Below are 25,400 nucleotides of genomic sequence, written 5' to 3' on the forward strand. Positions count from 1 at the left end.
AACCTGTGCTTTTCTCCTGTAACTGCAGCTAGCCTAGGATGGTTCTCCCAGTGCAGCTTTAGGCACAGTCTCTTGGTGAGACAATAGAGTTTTGAATTACAGCTGAAAGTTTTCTTCCAGACAGGATGCAGCAAGATATGTGAAATAGCTCTGTAGCTCTTCAGCAGTGAATTGAAGAAAGTGACTTGCTTTTATTTGAGAAAAACAGCCATTTTAAAGTTATTTTCAGAGTTGCAATCCTTAAAATAAGATCCATTATAAGAACACTGTTATGTTTCATTGTAAAACCTTAGCAAGGTGGTTATCAACACTTCTGATTTTCCAGAACTAGATTTGGAATTTCTTAAAAATACTAATGCAAGGATTTGGAAAGGGACTCCTTTTCTGCTTAAAGTCTACCCTTACTTAAAAGAAATTGTTCAATGATACCTATTTTCATTTCTTCTAAAACATTTATTAATACTAACATCTTGGGAGAGACTTCTAGAAGCTGGCGTCTGGCTGTTTCTGTTCTGAGGAGCGTGTGGGTGAGCCCTGTGAGACTTTGATGTGTGGAGGGCTGCACATGGATCTGACATGGATGGGGGGAGCTTGGCCAAGTCATGACTTCATGCAGAGTCTGTGCCGATGCTGTCTGCTGGACGGTGTGAAGGGGGGATTCTTTGTCCCACTGGTGGATCTGTGTAGGGAGATCAGGCTGTGTTCTGCAATGCATTATCATAAATGCATTAATCATATTGACTTCAGTGCTTGTGTTTTTAAGAGTTGTGATATTTACATCCCTTTATTAATCTAAATGCATCCTACTGATTTGCACGTTGGCAATACAGGAGTCCAGAAGATTTAGTATAGTTACGCATAACAGTGCTAAATGTCTTTTTATGTACTTCAAGAACTGTTACGGGCCGGCTGATCCGAAAACAGATGAAGCTGGTGGAGTTTTCCAATGCACTGCTTTGAGCTTTGGATCATACTTTGATGTTAGGAGATTGGGGAGATTAACTGGCAAGCTCTTTCCATTGTGAAAGCATGTCAGAACAACTTGTTGCTAAGGGATCCAGGGATGTGTGGTCTGTGGCAAGACCAATGCAAGGGAGAGTCTGCTAGTTGCGGGAATTGGTGTTTCAGCAGCTACAGCTTTGCTGTTCAACTGGGAAGGAAATCTGGTGTGTGTACCTTGTGCATGCAAGTGTCATGGACAGAGCTGAGGAGATTAAAGTTTGTAGCTGTGGAAGTGCCAGTTCAAAGCTGCTCATAAGGGATTTGGATGCCAAATTGCTGTTAGTTTTCAAAGGGAGTCATAGAATCATAGAATCATTTAGGTTGGAAAAGACCTTCAAGATCATTGAGTCCAACCATCAACCATGCCCACTAAACCATGTCCTGAAGTACCCCGTCTACTCGCTTTTTTAATACCTCCAGGGATCATGACTCAACCACTTCCCTGGGCAGCCTATTCCAATGTCTGACAGCCCTCTCAGTAAAAAAATTTTTCCTAATATCTAACCTAAATCTCCCTTGCCTCAACTTGAGGCCATTTCCTCTCATCCTAGAGTCGAGTGCACAAATCTCTTGGGCACCACTAGAAATCTTGGCCTGCAAATACGCACCTCAGAGGTTGTCTGTGTCAGGGTGTCCTGTGTCAAGACATGATGTCTTGACGGGGACATACAACCGTACAGAGACACTGATATGTATCATAAGGAGGAGGACTTTTCTGCCTCACCTATAACATCATCTGTTTGTGATCCTTGTCACCCTTGCTCATGCTGGTAATGCAGGAGGCTCTGTGTGTGCCTTCTTTACCCTGGAGTCTTGTTGCCTTTTCAGTGTTTTCAGTCTATCCATGTTCTTTTGCAGGTGGGGCAAGGTCTTCACTGCAGCAGCAGGCTAAGGGCCAGCCCTCAAGCTCCTCACAGTCGTTTCAGGAGGCCTGGACGCCAGCGAGAAAGAAGGAAGGGAAGCCTTGTTTCCCAAAGGCTTCTCCTTGGGCTGACCTCTGCTCACTATAGGAATCACGACTTCAGCAAACCCCCAGGTTCTTTGAACTAACGCGATCTGGGTATTTTGTTGCAGAAGCCGCCTACTTGAAAGTCATCCAGATGACTCCAAAGATCTGACCTGTGCCAGTGTCTGGACGTGACTGATGGCATGGGCTCTGTTCTGGTCAGCTGTCATGATGTCCACATGCTTTACTCTGCACAGCCGTCTAATTGAGCTCTTCTGCATGGTGACTTTGGTAGTTGCTTATCCCCTCCCTCGTACGTCCTCTGCCTGCTTGGTGAGATGTGTTATATATGTGCATTGTCACTGATGAAGCTTAGTTTTTTTCCTCGGGGCACAGCAAAACCAACCGATGCAGTTGTCAGAGTTGTCTACTCTAACTTGCAAAGTATACACGTCCGCGGCAGGTTTTCCCCAGGGTCTATATGGCATACATGGACTGGCCCTTGCTTTACATGCCGTCCCGGGGGCTGCAGTGTACCTGCCTCTGGTCGTTGCCGTAGGCTGCATTGGTACTTCTCGCCCTGGGCTGAGGGGTGGGCGGTTTGGGAAGTGTGGCGTGCGTTGTGGTGAGGAGGAGGGAACTGGAAGGGAAGAAGGGGCAGGGTGAGCAGTGGGAGAGCCCTGCTTTTCAGGGGGCTTTTCCAGGCTGCCCTCAGGAGGAGTGCTGGATCCTGGGACCTCTGCTGCAGGACAGGCTGCTCGGTGGTGGTGCATGCCATCCCCACCGTTGCAGGAGGGGCTGGGGGGGGGGGATCTACACCAGCAGTTCTTGCGTGGCTGACAGTGACCCCCCGTTTATCTTTGGGGGTGGGCTGAGCATGGAGGGGAAGTGGGAACAGGAACCTCTGGGTTGCACAGCTAATAGGTCAGTGGCCAAGTGATCTCTCCAGGGTGAAGCGTATTCTGCTCAGGTATAGGCTTCCTAATTTGTACTCTTCTGTTGGCCAAGTAGAAAGCTGTAACCCAAAATTCGTGCCTTCTGTTGTGTATGTCTAGTTTAGTTGGAAAAGTATTATGACTAACGTATGTGGTTTCAGGGTTTTGTAATTTGAATCCAGTTAAGTCTTGCTCTGAAAACCAGATGTGGAGAGAACATGCACACCTGGCAGTGTGTACTGGCCGAGAGCAGTGGCTCCTTACTCTTTGGGCCCTTAAATCACTGTCACTTCCTCGTGGAGGAACATATATCCGCACAACGAAGCTTCTAATTATAAATCCTGTACACATGATTTGTATCCATGCACCCGCTGCAGACCCCTCTCCGGAGCCCTTAGGCTGAGAGGGGAGGCCACGGGATGGGATTCTGCTTTTAGCTTTGCTAGGGGCGAGCAACAGGATCTTTGGGAATTCAGTTTTGCCTCTCAGTGACTGTTTCTCCAAGTTAAAAAAGGCTTCTTTATAATCCCTGAGACCTGCCTGGCGATCAGATATAAACTCTTACAAAATCTCTTTTCAATGTATGCTGCGTTTTGGTTATAAAACAAGCAAGCTGTTCTGGCTCCTGGAATTCCGGTTCCTTCTTTAGTACTTCTTTCATTAAGTGGTTGAACCATAGTGAAATCCACTGAAAAAAGAAATAGGATTTTCCATTATAGCTGCCATATGGCCTTATTGCTAATTTTTAATTAGCTGAGATGGTTGCATACACAATTTATTCGGAGTAAGGAAGGAGACTGTGAGAGCTGGATGAGGAGGAGAGCTGTTCTGATGTCTGTATAGAGGCATGGTGTCTTTTTTACTGCCTTTAAATAGAAAAACGTGTAATCCTCAGAAAGTGTCTTTCACTAGGTCTGTTTGGCAGATGTATGCATGTGTGTTATTAAACAGATGCAGACACTTCTGTCATTTTAAAATAGAATAGTGTTGTTTGCTCTCTGGCTTGTCTAGTCCAGCAGATGGATTTTGAGGCTTTGCAAAATGGACAGGATTTTCTTCAGAAATGGTAGAATAGGAGAAAGTACCAGGCCATCCAGGCTTGCATTTTCTGCTTAATATTCCTTCTCAGGAACAGGTTTATAAAATTGTCCCTCCGGATTACTGTTTGCCTTCTTCCCTGTGTGTGGCTCCCAGTATTGTTACAGTGAATTGGTTCCATTGGAAAATTAGGCAGGCTGCAAGAATGGTAACACTGTACATATATCCTTGATCTGTACTGAATTTGGTCTGGCAGGGATCTTGACTCTCTAATTAGGTAATTAAATAAGCATGTATAATGGAGCCCTATCATTGGGAAACTGGATTTGAACTGGGTGCAGGATGTCATGCTCCAAGTGGTCCTGCTGTGCCAGGAGCAAACCAGATCTGCTGCCTGTATAGCAGATCTGATGCTGTTTGCCACGCAAACTGATAGGGTTTTTTTCGCGTGTGGAAGGGGAGAAGCAGTCATGACTGGCCTCGTCTAACGTGGCAGTAGTCCAGCTCCAAGGTGGACCTTGGCAGGTCCTTCCAATCAAAATTTCTGTGATTCTGTGGAGCTGGTTTTTCTTGCGGGTCCCTCGACAGGGAGAGAGACAGTTGGTAATGGGAAGGGAAGAGGGACTGGCCTTAGTATCCACCCTCTGCTGTATGGTTGAAGGAGAAAGGTATGTATTTGTTTCTATGACGTGTCCGGGATAACTGTGTGCTTGTGAGTTTTTCCTCTGACTGCTCACACAGATTCAGGCTAATAGTTTCCCGCTTGACCACTTATGATGTGCTTAATTAGACTGGTGTCTTGAAAATGCCCACTGTTACTACAGCACTGCAGCTGTAGCTGCATTAACACAGTGAGGGGCCATAGTTTAAATCATGTTGGATCCTCAGTATCATTTAGCTTCATATCATTTAGCTTAAAAAAATAAACTGTGGTGGCTGTTGCTCTGCTGACACCAGCAGTAAGAGCAATGAGAAGGTTAGGGAGCTATGCTTGACCAAGCCATGACTCTGACATTTAAGGTGTTTGTTTTATACTGTCTTTGCAACTGTATATTTCTGATCCCTTAATTCCTGTCATTTACATGTTAACAAACAGATCACAGGTACCAACATTTTCCAAGCTAGTTCAGCACCTGGTAAAAAGCCTTTCTTCATCAGTTCTTTAACCAACCGGGAACACGTATGGATTTTCTTTTCTGTGGACAAACTGGTAAAACAAATTGTAATTTTTAGTGAGTGACTTTTCTTCCCATGAATGGCATTACGTGCAGATGCCATACCACCCAGAATCTTGGTAGAAGGCATCCTCACTGAGTTCCTTCATTTGCTAAACAAATGTGCTGTTGATCCAGTGGTTCCTAAGAGGTTTCTCCAAGAATGCAAACACAATTACTTTGAAACTGTCTCAGCTGGGGAATTCTGCTTTTGTACTGAATGCACAGGAGATGGGCACTGTTATTCCAGGAAGGCTGAGTTAATTTGGTGTGTCGCAGCACAGCTGGCCATATGATTCTGTGGAGCCGTATTGGGAGTGTGAAAGATTTCATATCTATTACATTGGAAGAGTGAAAACAGAGTAACTAATGCAAGAAAAGGGGGGAAAAGATCCTCGTGGCTGCCTGTGGCACTGCCCCTATGTCGTGTGATCTGTTTGTCTCGTGTTCTGTCGTGGGATGTGTCCTGTTTAACATCTTCACCACCGACCTGGAGGAGGTGATGGAGCGCGCGCTTGTGCAGTTTGCAGATGACACAAAGTGGGTGACCAGCAGATACACTCGAGGGCAGGGCTGCCGCTCAGGGAGACATAGACAGGCGGGAGAAACGGGCCGACAGAAACCTTCTGAAATCCAACAAGAACAAGTGAAAAGTCCTGCACTCGGGAAAGAAGAGCCCCCTGCAATGATACAGGCTGGAGACTGCCTGCCTGGGGGGCAGCTCTGCTGGAAAGGCCCTGGGGGCTGTGGTGGGCAGCGAGCTGACCACGGGCCAGCAGCATGCCATTGCTGTGAAGAAAACCAACAATATCCTGGGGTGTATTAACAGGAGCACAGCCAGTACGTGGAGCAAAGTGATTATCCCCCTCTACTTAGCACTCCTTAGATCCCAGCTGATAGACTGTGTTCGGTTTTGGGCTCCTCAATATGGGAAAGACCTGGCTAAAGTGGAGCTGGAGGGAGCTGGGCTTGTTCAGCCTATGGAAGAGACTGCTTCAGGGAGATCTTTAATAAGCAGTCTGCTGATACCTGTGAGGAGATTATTGAGAAGACAGAGCCAGGTTCTTCACCGTTGTGCGTAGCAGAGGAGAGAGACAACAGGTGTAAACTGAAATGAATGAGGTTCAGTCTGGACAAAGGGAGAAACCTTTTCATGCTGGGCACTGTGAAGCGGTGGGACAGGATGCCTACAGAGTTTGTGCAGCTTCCATTCTTGGAGGTTTTAAGATGTGACACGATAAAGCCTGAGCAACGTGGCCTGATCTCAGAGCTGACCCTGCTTTGAGGAGGAGGTTCAGCTAGAGACCTCCTTAGGTCCTTTCCACCCTGAATTATCCAATCATACTATGCAGCTCCCTGGCAGCTTAGACCCTTCAAAGGCTGGAGTAAGGACAATTCTTTAATGGCATGAAGTCTGTGGATTGATGATTTATGAGCATGTGAATACAAGGGTGTGCAGTGGAACTGTGCTTCTCATCAGGGTCCTTTTACTGGTTTTGCACTGAGGTACTAGTAAAAGTACAATTTTTTTTTTTTTCCCCTGTCTTCTTTGCCTGTCTAACCTTTTAGTGAGGAGGAAAGCATGGTTTCCACTGGGCTGCTGGTCCGGCTGCTTCTTTAGCGAGGGTGAGTCAGAGAGGCTGTGTAGTTAGAAAGCTATTTTGGGACTGACCAGTAGCTGAGCTTGAAAGTCTTTAAGATGTCTAGCCCCATTGAAACGCCACCTTGTCTAGCTCATAGGACCTGGTATTAACAGTGCAAAGGCTTTAAAAGAGACCACAGAAAGCTAGAACTGCAAATCCTGTGAAAGTTTGGTGTGCTGACTAAGTAAACAAATAACAACAGCTGCAGGTCTTTTTGATACTTGGTGAAATGTGACATTTTCTTGTGCTTTGGACTCTATTTGATTCTTGCGCTGGCTGTTGTTTCTTGGTTGCGTTTTGCTATCCCTTGAGGGCTGTGTTTGGGAGACTGGACTGGAATGGCAGTTGGAGGCCTGGGCTCCACTCTTTCTACATGGTCTTCAGCAGCTCCGTTAGGACATGGTGGTGTCTATTTCTTACTTAAGCCTGGCAGAGTTAAACACCTGCATGCTTTTATGGCAGCCTTTGTCTTCACTGTACCTTCCCTTTGTGGATGGGCTTTTATCTGACCATGGGCTCTGAGTTCCAGACTTTCTTTTACTGTGAGGTCTGCAGTGCTTATCACTGAAGTGCTTGTCTTGGCAGGCTCCTCTGGTGCTCAAAGCAACAAGTAAAATAATTTTCCACATATGACTTGTCTGGAAACCATTGAGAAAACTTATTTGTATTTTGCAGCGTCTGCTTGTATAGTGAGATATTTCAGTTCATTTTCAGTACACTCCTTTACTGCCCTGGATACAGGTAGGACACAGGAAAGGTAGAGCTGGGCATGAGCAACCTCAGTATATGGGACTCTGAAAACTGTGTTGAGTGTTTAGGTTAAAGCTTCTAGTCTGGAGCACTGCCTGTCCCTCCATTGGTCCTGTGCACTGTTGATCTGAAAACTAGTATTTACTAGCAAACCCACAACATGTGTGTTGCAAATAAAGTTGCTATATATGACTGTTTTTCAGGGTTTTCCTTGTCTTTCTGGGTGACGTTTGGGCAACTCCAGCAATTAGGCATGTGCACTTTTTGTGGTTTGCAGGATCATTTATCTCAGCTTATTCTTCCTGTAGAATCATGTTGCACAAGCAAAAAAGTTGCTGTTTTTGAATTGCAAGTCATAGCTGTAGCCTCCTTTCCATTTGCATGAAGTTTGTTCGTTGAGCTCTGTACTACCAGCTGGAGAAGACGGTGCCCTTCTGTTACTTCTTGTGCTCACCTGCCATCACTGCCTTCAGAAGTGAGTCTGTTACTCTGTACTTCTCTTGACATGTTCAGAAGAACAAGCAACATCAAATGTTTTCATATTTGCACAGTAGACTGCTTTTGGTGGTGCTTCTTAACCTTCTCATGCCTTTGGAAAGGGGGGCGAAGGGTATGGGGAAAGTAGTAAGCTGAAGCAGGTAGAACTGCTTGGGCAGTTAACTAAGGTGATTTCATTTGGGTACTTACAAATGAAGTGTCAAACCATGAGAAGGAGGTGGAAGGAAGTTGGTGTAGGGATGGAAACCAGCTCAGTTGTAAAATGTGTTATCACGAGCCCCAGTAGTGACTTTTATGATGCCGAGTGTTCTGCTTGATAAAGTTTTCACAGTTAGATTTGTATGTGGGATCAGAGATAGAGCTCGTAGGAGGCAATAAACTGAAGTGCTGTTTTCTCCCAGATTTCTTCATGATGCAGAAGACAAAAATTGAATGAAGGGACTAGGCATCTCTATTCTAGAGTAATGCTATTAGCTCTGCTTCTGACAGCTTCTGCTAGCCTTTCCCTTGGTGATTTGCTTTGTCTGGACCCATCAAACATGGATACTTTAAGTAGTGACTTGATTCTGGTTTCTGGAGTTGCTTTTGATTAAAGGAGTCTTGTTGGTACTTGGCACCTTGCAGAAATCAGCCTACTTTGTTGGAGATCTCAGACTGAGTTCCTAGACTGTGAACATGCTGTTCCCTACCTGCTTGTGCCCATCAGCTTTGGTTGTAGGAGTACACAGAAGCCTTGGAGAGTACTAAGCATTATATAGTAGAATACAGTATTTCATGGAGAATTGGTGGCAGTAATTTAAAATGCCTTGTGGGTTTTCTACTGGGGGTAGATACAGGCCAGAAGTCTCCTTCAGTCCTTTCCTTTTCCTACCAGACTTTTTCTTTCCCTCTGTTCTCATCAGGCGGATTTGACTCCACATCCTTTTTTCAGGTGGAAGTTGTCCTGGTGCTCATGCGGTATGCTTGGGAGAACATAATCCTTCACCATTGCTTCGTGGGAAGAAACGACCTTTTGTATGTTGTGATGGAATTGTAACTGGGGAGGCTGAGAAAGTATGTTTTTTCCATTTTCAAGTAGAACTTGTGTGCAGAGCGAGGAGTGTAGCTTTCCCTAGTTGCTTTTAGCGTTCTCTCAAGCTGCAGTTACTGCCTGTGATGTTTGAGGCAGCAGCCTGGCTTTTCCCTGTCAAAAAACTCTGGGATTGAAGCAATCTGTTTTCAAGTTCAGGACAAAGCAAGTGTCAAAGGTATGCCCAGTTCATGTCCTGGAGTGTAGAAGCGGCATAGTTTTGGGGTGTATTATGTTAGTGCTTAGGAGAGCTGGGTAAGTGGTAGATACTTTAGAGAGTATTTTATTTTTGCCTTACACATAAATACACGCTTGGCTTGGGACCCTCTCTTTACCTGAAACATTTTCCCATTTATTAACAAGGCTTTGCAAAAACTAGTGCAAGAGGCAGGAAATGGGGGAGAAAAATCTCACACCCATGAAATGAATGGATAAGTTGTGGGGTCCTGGTCCCAGCTGGGTGCTGGTTCCAGACCTCAGAGCTCACACAGGGTCTAAGCAACACTGAGCTGTAACAGCCAGCCTGCATCCTGAGAATACCGCAGCACATGACAAGTAACAAATGCAGCTTGTTGACCTCTCCTTGCTCATTTGCACGAAAGGGAGTGTTCTGTTTTGGGCAGGGAGGGCAAAATGTCAGAACCATTTGCTGGGAGCTGCTAAAACATATACTTACACCTCTCAGGCATGAGGAAAGGTGATTAAAAAAATGTGCGATTTTCAAAACTGTGGGATTGCCTTTGTAAGGTCAATGCAGGGAGACTGAAGCAGAGCTGACTAGGCCAGTAGGTCGGTATGTCCGCTCAGTATCCTATTGGGTGGCTTTTTTTATACTTGAAAACCTCCCCTTTGTAGGTGTAACTTTATAAACACCACTCTTGTTCACACTCTTATTTCTGCTGGTTGGAGTTTTTTTGTTTGGTTTTGTTTTGGCCAGCATTAGTGTTTGTGTGTCTACACAGTGCAAAGTGACTTTACATTTTTTTCCTTTCTTATCTGGTTAGTTTTCAGGCACAGTGTCCTCACTCTGTGCCATAATGTGGCTTCTGCAATCACTCGTGCCAGCAAAAGGGAAGGGGTGAGTGGCAGCTAGGGATGGAGGCAAAGTCTGGAGTGCCCCTTTGCTGACAGCATGGGTGCCTGCCTGATGAAAAGAGCTACATAACTATGGCGTAAGACAATAATGAAAGAAATGAGAAACAGGGACTTAGAGCAAAATGATGAATCCCAAGTTTGACTTTTCGTTTTAGTTCCATAGCTCTCTGTATGCTTCCATCGGAGTCTGCTTCTCGCTTTTCTGCTTTGCAGAACCTGTTTTGAAGGATTACTAGTTAAGCATTTACCAAGTGGGTGTTAGACCTGTTGCATGAGCTGAGCAGAAGGAGACTAAAACAACTGGGGAGCTAAATGCTGAGATGAATTCTGGTCTGGTTCTTTTGGTAGCTTGAGTGGGATTAGTGTGACTGCTGGAAAGAAGACCCGAATGTTCAAGACGATGGCTCTGTGTTGGTACTGTGGGCTCACCGTGGCTTTTGTCACTTCATGCCCAGGCAGCTGCAGGTCAGCTCTGGCTTTGTCAGTTGCTATCAGAGCCAGATTAATACTGGAGGGGGGATCTATCTGTTCAGTTATTCCAGCAGTGTGACAGCAGGGGTAGTCAGTCCTGCTTTCCTGGCTGTTGTGTTGTCCGTGGCTGACAGACTCAGGTAAGGCTGCCCAGCGTGGCAGTGGCTGGGTGAGGACAGAATCCTCCTTTCTCCTCGCAGCACCAGCGCGGCATTCGCAGGGCCCTGTGGGGAGCTGGGCGCAGAAAACTGGTTCAGCACACAGCAGCTTGCTTTTTGCAGGATTCGGCTTTCTTGTTTTCTTGCTGAATTAAAGTGGACCACGTAACTGGCTAAAGATCTGTCTGCTTAGTAATTACAGAGTCTCATTTTGTTTGATTTGGTGTTCAGTTGCCAGCGCTGGCGGTGTTGAAAGCCGCTTGCGGCCGCTGCAGTCTGTACAGTGGTCCTCTCTCCCGAGCTGCTGCATCGCTGCCTGTTCCTGTTCTGCCTCAGCGCACCCTTCGTCTTTTCAGGAGGGCTGGTACGTGTGCAGGGCTTGGCCAGGAGAGCTGTAACCGCTAAGTATTGGCTATCTCAACACAGGTGTCACCCACCAAAAAATGCAAATTCTTTTTTCACCCCACAACTCAACAGAAAGATAAGAATTTTCATGGGCAAAAATCTGAAAGCAGTATTTCACCCTCACAAACAAAACAAAGCCCCAGCTTCTCATAAATGTTTCCAGCTGGCTCAAGTATTGAATATGCTGCTACCATGCTAGATACATACTTTACCCCTGGCAAAAATTAAGGGGGGACCTTTGTTCTGGCAGTCACAGAATAGACCACTCGTCTGCCTAAGTTTAACACATCCATATAAGCAACCGTGGCCTGCTCTTTGTAGCTAAACCAAAAGCATTATTACAGCCCTTTCCTAAAAGTTGCCTTTAATTTTACTTTTCCCTTTTTTTAGGTCTTTAAGTGACAGAGCCTGGCCATTGTGAGTGCCTTGTCTGCCTACTGAGGCATATAAATAATTTCCTTTATTACCACAGTTCTACTTTGAATGCAGTCCCTTGATACAGTGCCTTTATGTGGATTTGATCAAGTCTTTGCCTTTGATCTGCCTCGGATTATTAATGCTCTATTATAATTAATGGAGGCTTTCTCTTTCTCCTGCAGTCTCTATCAAAAGATCTCAGAGCCTCTTTTGTAAATGTTAAGCGATTAGTAATGCAGTAGCAGACCGGTGAGTTGTGTGTGTGGTTTGTCGAGTCACAGTTTATCAGCACGCGTTGCTTGGGGCTGGTTTTGAAATCTTTCAATACAACAGTTTTTCTTGGAAAATGCCAGTTTTTGTAAAACTTTGGTTTTTTTAAATGTTCCTAGAAGGCTTACAGTTTGGAAGATGACTTTTTGTGAAAGAGTTTTAGGTGTCAGGTGGAAATTCTGCATGTGCATGGCTGCATGTGTTAGTCCGTGATAGGCAAATAGAGGAGCAGGTTAAAAGACAGGCACTGCAGGGTCTTTACCCACCAGGGACCTGTTGCCTTCTGGTCTGACACTTCTGTGGGAAGTGAGAGCTCCAGCAGATATTTGATCTTTTAGGCGAGGGTTGGCTGCTTCATCAGGGGGATTTGTTCTGTGGTCACGCCTTGCCTGAGGTGTGAGTGAATGAGGGTCATGTCACTGGTCTGGATGGAGTAGAGATGGTCTTGAATATGGACTTTCTGTTTTGCGCATGATTATCTGAACTCTTAGGATATGAGTTGCAGGCAGGCGAGTCACTGTCTGAAAAAGTGCAGCTGGTCACGGTTTTGTCTCTGGGAAGAGCAAGGAAACTTGGGAAGCAGTAAGACATTGGGGGCAGGAAGAGCTTCCCGTGCGGTTCGAGTTCCACGGTCGTTGCACGTTTCCCGTCTGTGTGCTGCTCCAACCAAAGAGGATGACAAAGTTACTTGAACAAATAATCTGTAACGGAGCCAAGGGTAACAAAGCAGTCTAATAGCTTCCAAAGTTAGGGTTTAATCATGAGATGAAAGTACATCATGTAAGAGTTGTGGTCAGGCAGCGCTGCAGAGCCAGCTCGGCACTGGTTGAATGCGAAGGAAAGCACCATATCCAGAAACCCATGATTAGCATCACGACAGCTGCTGCTTTCTGCAGGGTGGGATTCAGCCTTGCAGTCAGAAATAACTAGAGCTAAAATTAAGTAGCATTTACCATCTGGTTTTGTAAGAGGCAGGGGCTTGTGGTCAATTTTTTAATAACAAGGCAGTGAATGGTAAAGACTTAAGAGGTGAACTGTGCTGTTGTTGATATGTTCTAAAATTACACTAAAATTATTAAGAGTGAAGGTAGAAAGGATCAAATTGTTGACATCAGCTTGCTCTTTCTTATAAAAAGGAGAAAGCTGGGACATTTCTTCTTTTTATAGTCCTCCTGCTGACTTTAAAGGCCATTTCCTGACTTACGAGAAATCCTTGACAGCTCCGGTGGCACTTCCAACTTGCTGCAGCTAATTGCTCCTGTTCAGTGCAGTTTGCATGTAATCCCATGCACCGAGACAGCCTGCCTGGCTTACAGATACAGTGCTGTATAGCATGTGTGTGTGCGATCCGCTTATTATATTAATTTGTTTGAAAGGCCAGCACAGCTTCCAATGTGACTAAATCATGTTGACTGCTGACACTGCCAGGAGATTATTAAAACATCAGAGGGCTGCCAGGAACCCTTGCTGCTTTCCTGGGGACTGGTAGAGAAGTGACCTTATACTGGTGAATTTAAATTTCTGGTTTAGGGAAATACTCAGGGTTTTTGCTGAATGCCTTGGCCACTTGCCTGTTCCTTGTTAGGTTTGCATTTTGCTAGTGCTGGCTGATGGGGTACTGAAGCGGTTCAGAGGACTAGTGCTGCCTGTTAATCGAGGACCTGCTCAGAGAGGAGATCTCTAGCTGGAAGGGAGGGAGGCTACAGCAGACATCTGGGAGAAATCATGGCTAATTCTGCCAGATACCTTCCCAAGGCATCATCTTTCTGTGCCTGTAGTAACACCTGACTTGTCCTGTGTAAGTTCACAGCTGAGTCATTTAGACCATTGGCAAGTTTTATGTTAAGGCTCTAAACATTTAGCAGAGCCTGTGTTTTGGGTCACGGTGGGGGCAAACTCTTTTCGTGGGCAGGAGAGCATTCCCTAGGTGCTGGGGCTGCTCGTACGAGTACTGCTGGCACGTGCGAGGGAGACCTCTGCCCTGGCACGGCATGGCGTGCCAGCAGGAGCAAACAAACCGGCCGGGGGCAACAGATACGGGAAAGGTTCTGCTGGGGACCAGCCTGGACTGAGTGATAATACTCCAGCCTGTACTGAATTTCCTACCCCTTCCTGTCTTCCCCTACCGCAGGTTTCCTCTGACCGATCTGTGAAATTAAACAATCAGGCTTTAGAGAAAGATGTTTTACACAGATCTCGTTTACAAAGAACTATGCCAACACAACAGGGGAAGGTGTTTCCTCTGGGGAAGGGAAGGGGAGGAGAAAAGAAGGGGATCTGTGAACGGGCAGGTGGAGAGCAGGCAAGGAGCAGTAATAATACCTCATGTGGGACCTACCATGACTATAACCTGTTGTACAGGTGCAGCTCTGCTCTGCCAGTAAAACACCCTCTTGTATGGATGGCTCGTTCGATGTAAGGATCTCATATAAATCTTACAGCAAAGCCAGTGTTGCTGATACAAAGTCGAGGAGGTTGGCGTTTGCCAATTGATTAATATCCATAATCTTTTACAGTACCTTTGGGTTTGTGAAAGCATGGGCTGAAGGCTGTTCTTTGTTGTAAATTTGCATTAAAACATCTATCAGGTTCTTCTCCGAAATGTACCTGTTGCTCCATCCTGATGATTATTTTAACTGTCTCCACTTGGTCGTTTGCGGGCTCTCTGTTTTCCAGTGTTGTGGCTCGGTTTCCTTTTCCTGCTTCTGTTTCTTTGCTCGGCAGTGATAAGTGAATACTGGGAGCAGCAAGCAGGGAAAAAGTCCTCAGCATTTGTTCAAGTGCAGCGTGAAAGGGTTCTGGAGTGCAGCAGGTGTTGCAACCTCACAAATTTATGTTCCTGAGCGCAATTGCTTCTTTGCGTGCCAGCTGTTGCTCTGTGGATGTCTGTGTTCCTGGGGCAAGATGTCACGGTGGGGAGCCCGACTGTGCTTGGCCCAGAGGGTGGAGATAACTTTCTCAGGACGGTCCTTGCTGAGAAAATGCCATCTTTGAGATGCCTGCTCTTAGGCGGCCAGCAGCAGCCCAAGGGAGGCACTTGGCTATCCGCAGAAGCGGCAAGGATAGGGAGGGATTCCTGGCTGGGAGTCCAGGGCCAAGTGCTGTGTCCTCCCTCCCGGCCCCCCCTCACCTAGCAGCTGGGAGGCTATCTTAGTGCCTCCTCCTGTGTTCCCATGCCCGAATTAACGTAGGTTTGGCAGTCCCGAGGTGGCAGCCCCTTATCCAGTTGCTGCTGCTCCTTCAGCATTCGGACGGCCCACGCGGTTCATCTGCGACCTGTTTGTGCTGCTGGGGCTGGGATGGCGGGGCTCCTGTGTAAGAGGCGCAAAAAAGGAGGTAAGAAACACTACATTTGTAGCAAGAATCTCTCCTAAGCTGTCTGCCTGGGAACTGGTGTACGGCCTCTCTGTGTACGGGCTCTCCCTGGGCAGCAGGCTTTGGGAGACTCTCTGCTGACATAGCCGTGCTTTGCCGGTAGTGGTAGGAGAGGATGTTTTGCAGACCCAGCTGCACTGGGTCTGAAGGCAAGTGTAAGGGTTTTATGTGGCTCTTTGTGTCGTGAGGGATGGGGGCTTAATACATAAGTTTGTATTAATGTTTTCTTTCAGTTTAGTAAAGTGGTCAGAAACAAGGTATTTTTGTTAGGAAGATTGGAGATCATTTTTATATTAAAAAAAAGAGCAAGTGTGTTATCTTAATTGAACTTCTGGGAATAAAACTAGTCTAGCTGCATTTAAAAGTATTCTGGCTTGAAATGTATGCAGTATTTTTTTTATATAGCATACACTGAAGACAGTACCATGTATTCACTGCCCAGAGGAACTAAGCAGCTCTCTCCTGCATTTGCAGAGCATTAGAAACAGCGATGCCCTGACCTCATTGAATGCTTGGCTTTGCCAGAATGACAGCAATGCTATAATAATGAAAAGAGAGTTACATCTAGAAACAAGGCTGGTACTTCCCAAAAGAGTCTGATTTAATTGGAATTTGGGCATTTACAGTCCTAGCAGGGTTTTAAAAATATTACTTGTGATGTCCAATTTCCACACGATTTTTCTTGTGCCTCCTGGTGGCTGTATTCCTATTGGCATCACAATGTAGGAGCTGCTGGGGTGAGAAAGCTCTAGTTGGGCGTAATGCAAACAGGGCTGGGTAAGGCATGCTGTTAGAGCTGGTTTGGTCTGTTGCATGAGGCCTCTTAGCTCCCTGACTTTTGCTTGAAGAGTTTTCCAAGAAAATGAGAATGAGTGCAGAAAAGGGGTAATTAAGAGTTTCTTTAATAACAGTTTTCATTCAGGAGGTTAAATCTCAGCCTGCAGACATTGTATTCTGTTTGCAGTCAAGAATGCTGTTCCTTCCCTTCCCTTTGCAGAAGGTACACAATACAGAAAGCAAGCCGTGCTTACCGCTGGCAGCCCCCCTACCCCCAGGCTTTGTACCGTGTCAGCTCTAACCAGCTGCTTTAACATGGTTCATAAGCCATAAGGTCTCAAAATATGAGACTGGTATTTGTTGCTTGCAGAACGTAAGAACAGCATTTCGTAACTGAGTATTTTAGTCATGTTCAATATCATGCTGTGAACCAGAATTAAGTAGCATCTTGGAACTGCAATTAAGAAATGTGGTAACTTGTTTTAAGAACCTGTTTCAAGTATCTGTGGGAGAAGGAGTGGGGATTGTAGTGTATTCTTCTTCCCTGTCCTCCTCTGGGGCAGTAGCATCTCTGTGTTTTCCCCTTCTGTCAAGCAGGAAAAAAGCAAGTACTGATGCAGGATTTTGTAACCTTTGCAGACTGCATGCAAATGATTAGCCTGTGGTTTGATTTTCCAATGGGAAAGGGGAATGGTGACTGTTCTTGAAGGAAGTGCTTGTTGGGATACTGTGACTATTAGCTAACTGTTCCTCCTTTCCCCAGAAAAGTTTGTCTAGCAGACCTTACTTATTTGGAAGTCCTTGCTTTTCCCTGAAAAGAGTATGGGACTTGGACCTCTCCCAAAGGAGACTGCAATACCACAAGTGCTGCCACAAATTATCTTAGCCCATGCTAACACAGAACTGTCACTGAATAGATGGGCCTGTCACGGTGTCTTTGTATCTCCTATTTCAAGTGCATGTATTTCAATAGCTTGGCTTATAATAAATAATCGTTATCTGAGTTTGGGGGGAGATGTGCCTTGGAAAGTAAAAGTGTTATAGCATTGCTAGTGCTTTTCTTACTGTCAAGCTCTGTGAAGATACTAAAGAACTATTCAGTACTTGTCCTCTAGTTCGGTTCCTCTCAGGACGTAGGGAAGTATTTTAATATCCATTTTGTTGATGAAGGTTACTTTACTGACTTTCCCAAATGAGACTTGTAGGTTTTGGACAAGAGCTTGAAATCACAAATCCCAGATTTGTGTTCACCAGATCACGCTACATCTATTTTTAGCCAGTGGCAATGCTAGAAATAAATACATTTTCATCTTTATTTGGTAGGTCTCCCTGGGATTCTCTGAGGCTTTTAATAAGGCCAGTAGCAAGTTGCAGTTCCTGGTGTTCTGCAGCTGGAAAAGGTGGTGATGAGTGGTGGTTGTGCTATCAGAAAATGAGCTTGCTTTTACAGTTTGCTGTCTGCTCTAGATCTGGGCCGTCCTGCAGACAAAGCTCACGCCCCTTCCTTCTGAAGAAGCAAGCATTCTGAGGTTGCTCTTACCACAAAGTTGGGTTTCTTGCAAAATATTTTCAGCCAGTTGTGTGGTGGCTCAGTCTAATAAGAAGCTCTAAAAGGATGTTACTTTGATTTTATTTTCCACTGCGGCTGCAGTTCTTAATTCCATAAACTGTGGGCCTGTTTTGAAATAGATCTACCAGATGTTTTCTCTTATTATGAATAACCTCTTCAACCCCTACATATCTGCAAACTTTGCATTTATTACAGTCTTTCTTTCTGTTTTTTCCCTCTATTCAGTGAGTGACCTCCAAGAAGAAGGTAAAAATGCTATCAATGCACCAATGAACCCAAGCACTGTGGACATCCATCCAGAAGACACACTATTAGGTAAAGTATTCATGCTACAGAGCTCGACTAAGCGATTATTAATGAAGGTGGCCCCTGTGACCCCCATATGCATTGCTTTACTGTTGAATGTAGATTGCTCAGTTGAAACTGAGAGAATTAGGCATGAGAATTGAAAACTGTTACATGTCACATGTAGACTAGAAATTAGAAGGGCTAAAATGGAGTTTAAAGAGCAGTGCCAGCTATGCAGATACACTTAAACTAGGTAGTTTATGGGAAAATTGACTTGTTCAATGAATTGGCAGAGAACTTGAGTTCTTCTGTGATCAACCTGGAAGTAGATGGAAAGTTGAGGTTTGCAAAGAATTAGATGGAAAATACTGCTGAATTTGTCTGCTTAAGATTTACTTCAGTTCCATTGACTCATTGGCCAAGTGCATCTCAGACATCCTTCTTTGGTAAGGAATTGGTATCTTCTCTCTATATATGTATAGATGAGGAACTGAGGTGCCAAAGGACCAACCCACAGAAAGCCTGTAGCAGAATTGCGTGTTGTGGTTCCTGTGGAACCCTCAGACTGCCTTGTCTCAACGTACATACTACACTGTTGTTAACTACTGGATGCCATGTTCCTCCTTGGGTTACTGCTGCCACTTTGCAAGCAACAGTACAGCAAAATGGGACCTGATACAGAATGAACAGATGAGCATTTAGGCTGCTGAAAATAGTAATTAAATGTGACTAGGATAGGAGTATGTAAAACAAGCAATGCTTTCTAGAAAGAATGTAAATATTCAAATTTCTGTTCTCTCCGTTCCATCCCCGTTCTGTCCGCCCCCCCCCCCCCCCCAGGCCCCACCGAGTCCCTACAAGAGCAACAGCATAATTTAACAGCTAAAGTGTTTAAAACTTGTTGGAATAAACCACTTTTTTCTTTCCTGGCCATATGTCTCTCAGTCTACGGAATTAGCTGAAGCAAGCTGTCATGGAGACAAATAATAAAACAGTAAATTAAAAACAAAAAAGGGTTAGTCATTTAGATTTTCTGATTAGAAGAGTAGTAGGAAATGCAAAGTACTGTTCTTCTGAGACATGGGCAAAGCATTGATTGCTCTATGTATATGTGTGGAGTGTCTCCAGCGATTTCTTCTGGGTACCACTAAAGGTGAGTATGAATTTAGAAGATGCAGGACCACTCCTGAAGGCCTGTCATGCAAAGGCATGACCACTGGTGAACCTTAAGGAAAGTTCTGTGGTGAATCGTATACCATTATGGGTCAAATCTTGTTCAGGGTTTCAGTTAGCAGTATTTTGGGTGTGTAGTGGGTGTCATTTCCTTACGACTAGACTGCCTGACTCATCCTAGGCAGTAAGGAGGAAGTAAAGGAACAGCGGAAAAAAAAAGCAGCCAAAGAATTCATGTTTTTTCAAAGGTTTGTGGAAATTTGTCAAGTATGTTTGGATAGCAGGGTCTTATTTTTTTAATAAAGATAAGGGGCTTTGGAAAATACTGAACCCAAATGTCTGGGTAAGGTAACCAGTTAGATGGTATAGTCTGTCTTGTGTCTAGGATGTGCAAGTGTTGTGTTTTCCATCTGACAGCAGTGAAGTCTAGCACTGCAATAGGAAGTTACTGGAGGTTGGTCATTGTCAGGTTTTAAAGGGTTCCTCTATGCAGTGTGGCAATGGCCGGACCAATGGTCATACCGAAACCCCTCCTTTCTTGTCATGCTGGAAGGAATTGAGAAATCAATAGGAAAATAGGATTCCGTATGGCCTGTCTAGACACAGCTAAAGATAAATCCATGGGGTTTATAAATAATTATTTTAGCTGAAGAGATGTGGATCTCCTCGCGTAGCTGTGACACTGTCACCATCCTTGTGTTCCTGTTGTGTAGTAGCCAGGGTTTGCTCTCCGCCGAAAGGAACAGATCTAACCTAGATCACAGTTACCACTTGGCTACTAAAGGAGCTAAAATGAAGGGTGCAGGGAGAGGTCTGCTACTTGAAAGCAAGCACCAGAATTTAAAATATGACACTTGCTCCAGCTGCTTCCTAAATACTGGTATCCACACTTAAAGTAGCATATAAACATGCACATGATGCACGTGTCTGTATGTGCTGTTGTGAAGATAATTCTGCCAAAGGTTGTTTGGTTGTTAGCCTTACTGAGCTCAAGTTGATTTTTTCTACGAACATTTCTGTATGAAATCATCCCTTCTAAAAATTAATCTTTATATTCACGCCTCTTGTGGTTGTCCTGCTGGCCATTGGAGAGCATTTCTCACATCTGTCCATCTGCCAGCAACAGAAGAAATAGAAGACTTTACACCTGAGAAGTCTATTTTATGTTCTTCCCCCATGCACAACTGATATACATTTTCATTCTCCAGCTTAACCAGAGGTTAAGGAGTTCATGCACTCCGGGCTGCGTGCGTGACCAAGTTTCAGGGAACCAGAGAGCGGAGGCACCAACTCTCAGCCCAAGTCTCAGCAGTTGCACTGAGTGTAGTGCCGTAAGCTTGCTATACTTTTCAGGATGGTGTCATTTGGGACAGGTGTTTTCAAATAGAATCTAAATACAAATTGAGGAGAGGGAGAAAAGTAGTCAACTGCACTTTTTGGCATATTAATGTTAACATGCCCCATATGGTATAGAGGATGGTGATTTTCTTGAACTATTCTCCATACAGCAGGGTCTGAGCTGGGGAAGGCCAGTGGAAACAGTCTTATTTTAGGGAAGTGTCCGGGGTTCAGCTGGGATAGAGTTAATTTTCACAGGAACCTGGGAGGGGGCACAGCCGGGACACCTGACCTGAACTAGCCAAGGAGCTATTCCATACCTTGTGACGCCATACCCAGTATATAACTGGGGAGCGGGCTGGGGGGTCCCCTCTCGGCTTTCGGTGGGGGAAATGGCAGAGCGTCGGGTTCTGGGTGGTGAGCAGTTGCACTGTGCATCACTCATTTTGTATATTCTTTTATTAGTATCGTTGTTGTTGTTGTAACTTCTCTTCTTGTGTTGTCCCAGTAAACTGTCCTTATCTCAAGCCACGAGGTTCCGTTTTTTTTCTTTTCTCCTTTCTGATTCTCCTCTCCATCCCACTGGAGCGGGGTGGGGAGGAGTGAGCGAGCCCCTGCGCGGTGCTTTGTTACCAGCCGGGCTGAAACCACGACAGGAAGTTAGGGCTGTGTTATCTTTCTGTATATCTCTAAAAATATCTAACACTTTGATCATTGGATATTCCCTTGCTAAGATGATGACTAGGCACCGTCATTTCATGATCAGCTGACAGGCCACTTCATGATTAGGAATTGTTGCAGTATTTCAGCAGTGTGTGTGTGAAGTGGATCTCACTAAAGTTTCCCATTTTACTTGGACAGAGGAGAATGAGGAACGCACTATGATTGATCCTAACTCAAAAGAAGACCCCAAGTTCAAAGAACTGATCAAGGTAGGAAATCACTATTTTGTCCTTCTTCAAGTCTTTCACTAGTGAGCCGGAGTCATTTACAGGCTGGTTACCAAGAACACAGTTGAGGAGTAACAACTTGTTACTGAAGTATATCTGTGAAAACTGAGGTCATCGACAAGGTAAGGCTAAAAGCACCAATGAGAGAAACAAGAAAAGGCTGAATGTCAGAATGCTCATGGTAGTTACGGAGTAAAGCTCCATTGTCCACTTATATCCTTGTGATTATCACAGCGAGGATCAGTGCTTAGCTTGAATCTACCTGCAGTCATTGCACATAAACCTAGGTTCCTTCTGTTTATGAAAACAGGGAAGGAGCTTTGGAAAGCATTAGTGAGATTTCAGGAGAAGAGTAGGACTGAAATGAGCAAGGGCATGGTAGGGGACAATGAGGAGACATCTGGTGTTACAGGAGAGTTGGAACTGAGATTCTTCTTGCCCTGTATTCTGTTGGGTTTTTTTAAAGAAAAGTCCTCAGTTTACCTGTGTGATTGGGGCAGGGGCCAGATTGTCCTGAATCTGTTGTCACTGGAGTCATCTGCCCAAGGTATTGATAATGGTGTTCCCAGCTGTGCTGATGTGAAGTGTGGCTTTCTGCCTCAGCAGTGCTCATAGTTTCTGCCAGGTATGATGGAGGATTTGATCTTGAGGGACTAGTGTTTAGGAGAACCTTTCCTATGCAGTAAGTCATTGAGGTTAACACGGTGAAAGCTTGAGCAGGAAGAGAACGGATGGCAATTCTGAACAAATGTGATCTCTTTCCAAAAAGCATTTGTGCTTGTGTTATACTTCCCGCTACACTTCCTCTTTATTATTTTTAAATTATTTTTAAAAATTATTTTTGTTAGAAACAACAATGCAGCTGTAGCTGGGTGGGTCTGAAAACTTCGGATAATGTCTCCAGATAGGGGGTTGAGCTGTGGCACATTCCTTTCAGGAAACCTTGTGCACCTTGGCTGCACGCATATGCTTCACAGAATGCTTGAGCAAACTGCTCACCTGGTACATATTTAAAACAAGCCCAGTGATCTGTTATTAACGCTGCAATAACATGTTTAGGATTATAAAACCTCATCAAACCGAGTTTAGCAAGGAGCTCTACTCAAATTTCTTTGTTATTCTAATTCACCTGGAATACATTGTGGTTTTAAATTAAGTGAATTTGCATGTTCTTTCTTTGTTAGTACCTAAATCCATTAATTCTCTCAAAAGGTACAGTGGTCTTGCATCACTCTTTCAAAATGTACTGTGGTTTCTTTGCTAGTGGAGCAGCGATATTATCATGAATAATTCAGCTGAACAAGAGTCATTGCAATGAAGGAAGCAGATGCACTGTGTGATGCAGGAGACTCGATACTGAGATCAGAATTGCTTTTAAATTGGGAATTTTGCTTTTGAATTTAATAGGAGTTGGTGAGTCTTCCCTGGATGTCAGAGTCTAGCAAGGTTGTATTTTCCAGTTTAAAAACCTGAAAACCTTCAGGAGGAATGAAAATCAGGGCTAGAGCAGCACTTGAGAATGTGTCTGAGTGCTTACAGCACATTGCAGAAGGAGGCTCTGGTTCACTACGCCAGTTTACACTTGCATGAAGAGAGAATAACATATTACGAATTGAACTGGAGCAGCTGGTGCAGGGAACAGCATGTAACTGCAGATTGTTTCCTTGGGATCATCCTCAAAGGAGAGATGTGTCCTGTAGAGTGCCTACTTGAAAATTATGTAATTTAGGTAATTGCTAATCATTTGCATACCTCTCAGCAGTTGAGAGTTTTTACAGAGATTCAGCTAGGGAAATATTTAACACTATGTTGGTGTGAATCTGTAAGGCAGGGAGAGGTTTGAATTATGTTAGTAAAACCTATTTTATGCCACAGAGTTTGGATAATGCAAAAAAATGAGCAATTTATTCCTTTTTTTTCTGTTCTTCAGTGGTTAATGACATTTTCCAGGAGCCCCAGTGCTGGATGAGAATTAGCTGTGCTAAGTGCTGTACAGCAGCAGCCAGCAGAAAAGATTGCCTGCCCCACACAGCTTGAAATCAAAGATCTCCACGGACTAGCAAAGAGTGAGGAGTTGAATAGACGGAGGTTTTTGTAGTTTAAAGTGGTTCTTGCTCTTTTCCCCTCAGAGGGGAATGTGTCAATAGCAGCAATAGAGCCTCATGCCTTTTGAAGTTTGGCAGTATCACTTAGTTTCATTGGTGCCAGCCCAAATCTCTTTCAACACCAGTTAGACATGCCAATGGTTTGCCATCGTTGATTTTGAGTTTTTCTGTTCTGTCAGTCACATGCAGTTGGGTAAATGGATCTCAGTGCAAAGCAGCAGCAGAGATGATCTGTTGCTGACACTGCTTTAATATCTCTTTGTCTCCACAAAATGTTGTTTTAATTTCTGCTAGCCTCATGCCATAGGGATGATATGCATAGTGGATTGATCAGTGCAAGCTTGTGTGAGTGTTTGGAAGTGATTTTGACAGAGCCGTTGTAACTCTGGAGAGACAGATTGTATAGCATTGTGGTAACACAGAGAGACCAACAGAAAAAAACCCCACAATAAAAAGCCTCATTCCTCACTCTTGTTAATGCAAATATACAGTGCATCCCCTTGTTGAAGGCTGCTTAGTAGGGGATGCTAAAATACCTGCTTTAAGTCCTCTTGCACATATGAAAATCATTAGGAACTAGAATTATTCCTCAAAGTGTTGTTTGTTATCATCATTGATGGTATTCTAAAAATAGTTGGCCACAATTTGTCAATAAGAAGTGTTCAAATAAGTTCCCTCTGTGGCCAGCAGCCTTTTTTTCCTCACTTAATTTGCTCTGTGTGTAATCAAACACAGTTTGGTACACGGCTGAAGAGACCTAAAGCTGAAAATTCAGATCAGGGAAAGAGAGATGAGTTATCATTTTAATTATGTATGTCTGTATAAATAATTTATTCACAAAATACTCTATTTCTAGTGTCTGAAATGTGTGAGCTTCTTTTACTCAGTGCCCAATATTTGCCAAGTGACAAGTGCACAGCTAACTTAAAGTAAGCATTTGAATTTTAAGTTTGGGCTGTTTTGTGATCAGATACAGAGGTGTCCTGTGATAATATTGTTTCTTTTTGTATACTTCAGAGTCAGGTTTCTGGTCTATATGTTATTGTGAATCTGTTTAAAATTCCGTTTACATTAATATATAAAGTTCCCTTAGTTGGTCCATGTCGCTAATTGTAAAGAGTGTGTAGGGGTTCTTCTAGCTCTCTTTTGAATACTCAAAAAAAAAGAGGCGGCTGATGTATGTGTGCTTTCCTTGTTGTTCATGTGTGTTTCTTTGTGTACTGGGTGTAAAGGTGGAAGGAATCTTTTTTCCCTCCTTCTGGTTCAGATATGGCTGACAGGTAAAATTTTCACAAGCTTCATTGCTGGTTGTCATCCTAAACATAATTAGAATTAATAGGCTGTAGGAATTGAGTCAGAGACTTTGAAAAGATATTTTAACATTTGACATAAGTGGCAGATTTCCTATGGTTTTCTCATGTATTTGGGTAGGAAAAGTATGAAGAAGAGCTTCTACTAATTGAATCCAAAATTTTAGAACAGCAGCTTGTGAGAATTGGGTCCTGTCTGAAAGTGCCTTGCCTTGACAAAAGACAGCGAGTCACAGTTGCAAGATGCTTTCCCTCCCTGCAAAGACTTCTGTAAGATTGACTGATACTGCAACAACTTTTGGCCCTTAAAGCCTCATCTAAACTTAATACAGAGCCAAACACTGGTACTCTAGATACTGCCTGAAATGAGTAAACATTCTCATTTGTAGTAAATCATTCACTGTCCTAGAAATTATCACCTTTTGCCATGTCTAATTTTATGGCTTTTTAAAATTCACTGTGGTGAAGAGAAAACCAAAATGAAGCCACCGTCCTTTTGGTAAGGTTTCATGTGACCAAATGAAACTGTGCTTCCTAAATGCTCTCCATGGTCTGCTTTTAAAAACAAGAAGGCTTCTCTTTGTTTACAGGCAACCAGTGCTT

General features: G+C 44.2%; 1 protein-coding gene across 3 annotated transcripts in view; it reads left to right on the top strand.

Moving 5' to 3' along the window:
* PARVB (parvin beta) overlaps positions 1-25,400 on the top strand; it is a 67,367-nt gene that overhangs the window by 6,652 nt on the left and 35,315 nt on the right. The window contains exons 1-3 of one of the 3 annotated variants that reach the window (XM_052790909.1): positions 7,884-8,003; positions 17,859-17,948; positions 21,294-21,364. In XM_052790909.1, coding sequence (XP_052646869.1) covers position 8,003; positions 17,859-17,948; positions 21,294-21,364 — 162 coding nt within the window. In that variant the 5' untranslated portion in view covers positions 7,884-8,002. Of the gene's footprint in view, positions 1-7,883; positions 8,004-15,097; positions 15,248-17,858; positions 17,949-21,293; positions 21,365-25,400 lie in introns of those variants that run through there. The other 2 variants (XM_052790908.1, XM_052790907.1) reach the window with 2 other exon arrangements.

This window comes from Harpia harpyja, chromosome 6, assembly GCF_026419915.1.
Source record: "Harpia harpyja isolate bHarHar1 chromosome 6, bHarHar1 primary haplotype, whole genome shotgun sequence".
NCBI lineage: Eukaryota > Metazoa > Chordata > Aves > Accipitriformes > Accipitridae > Harpia > Harpia harpyja.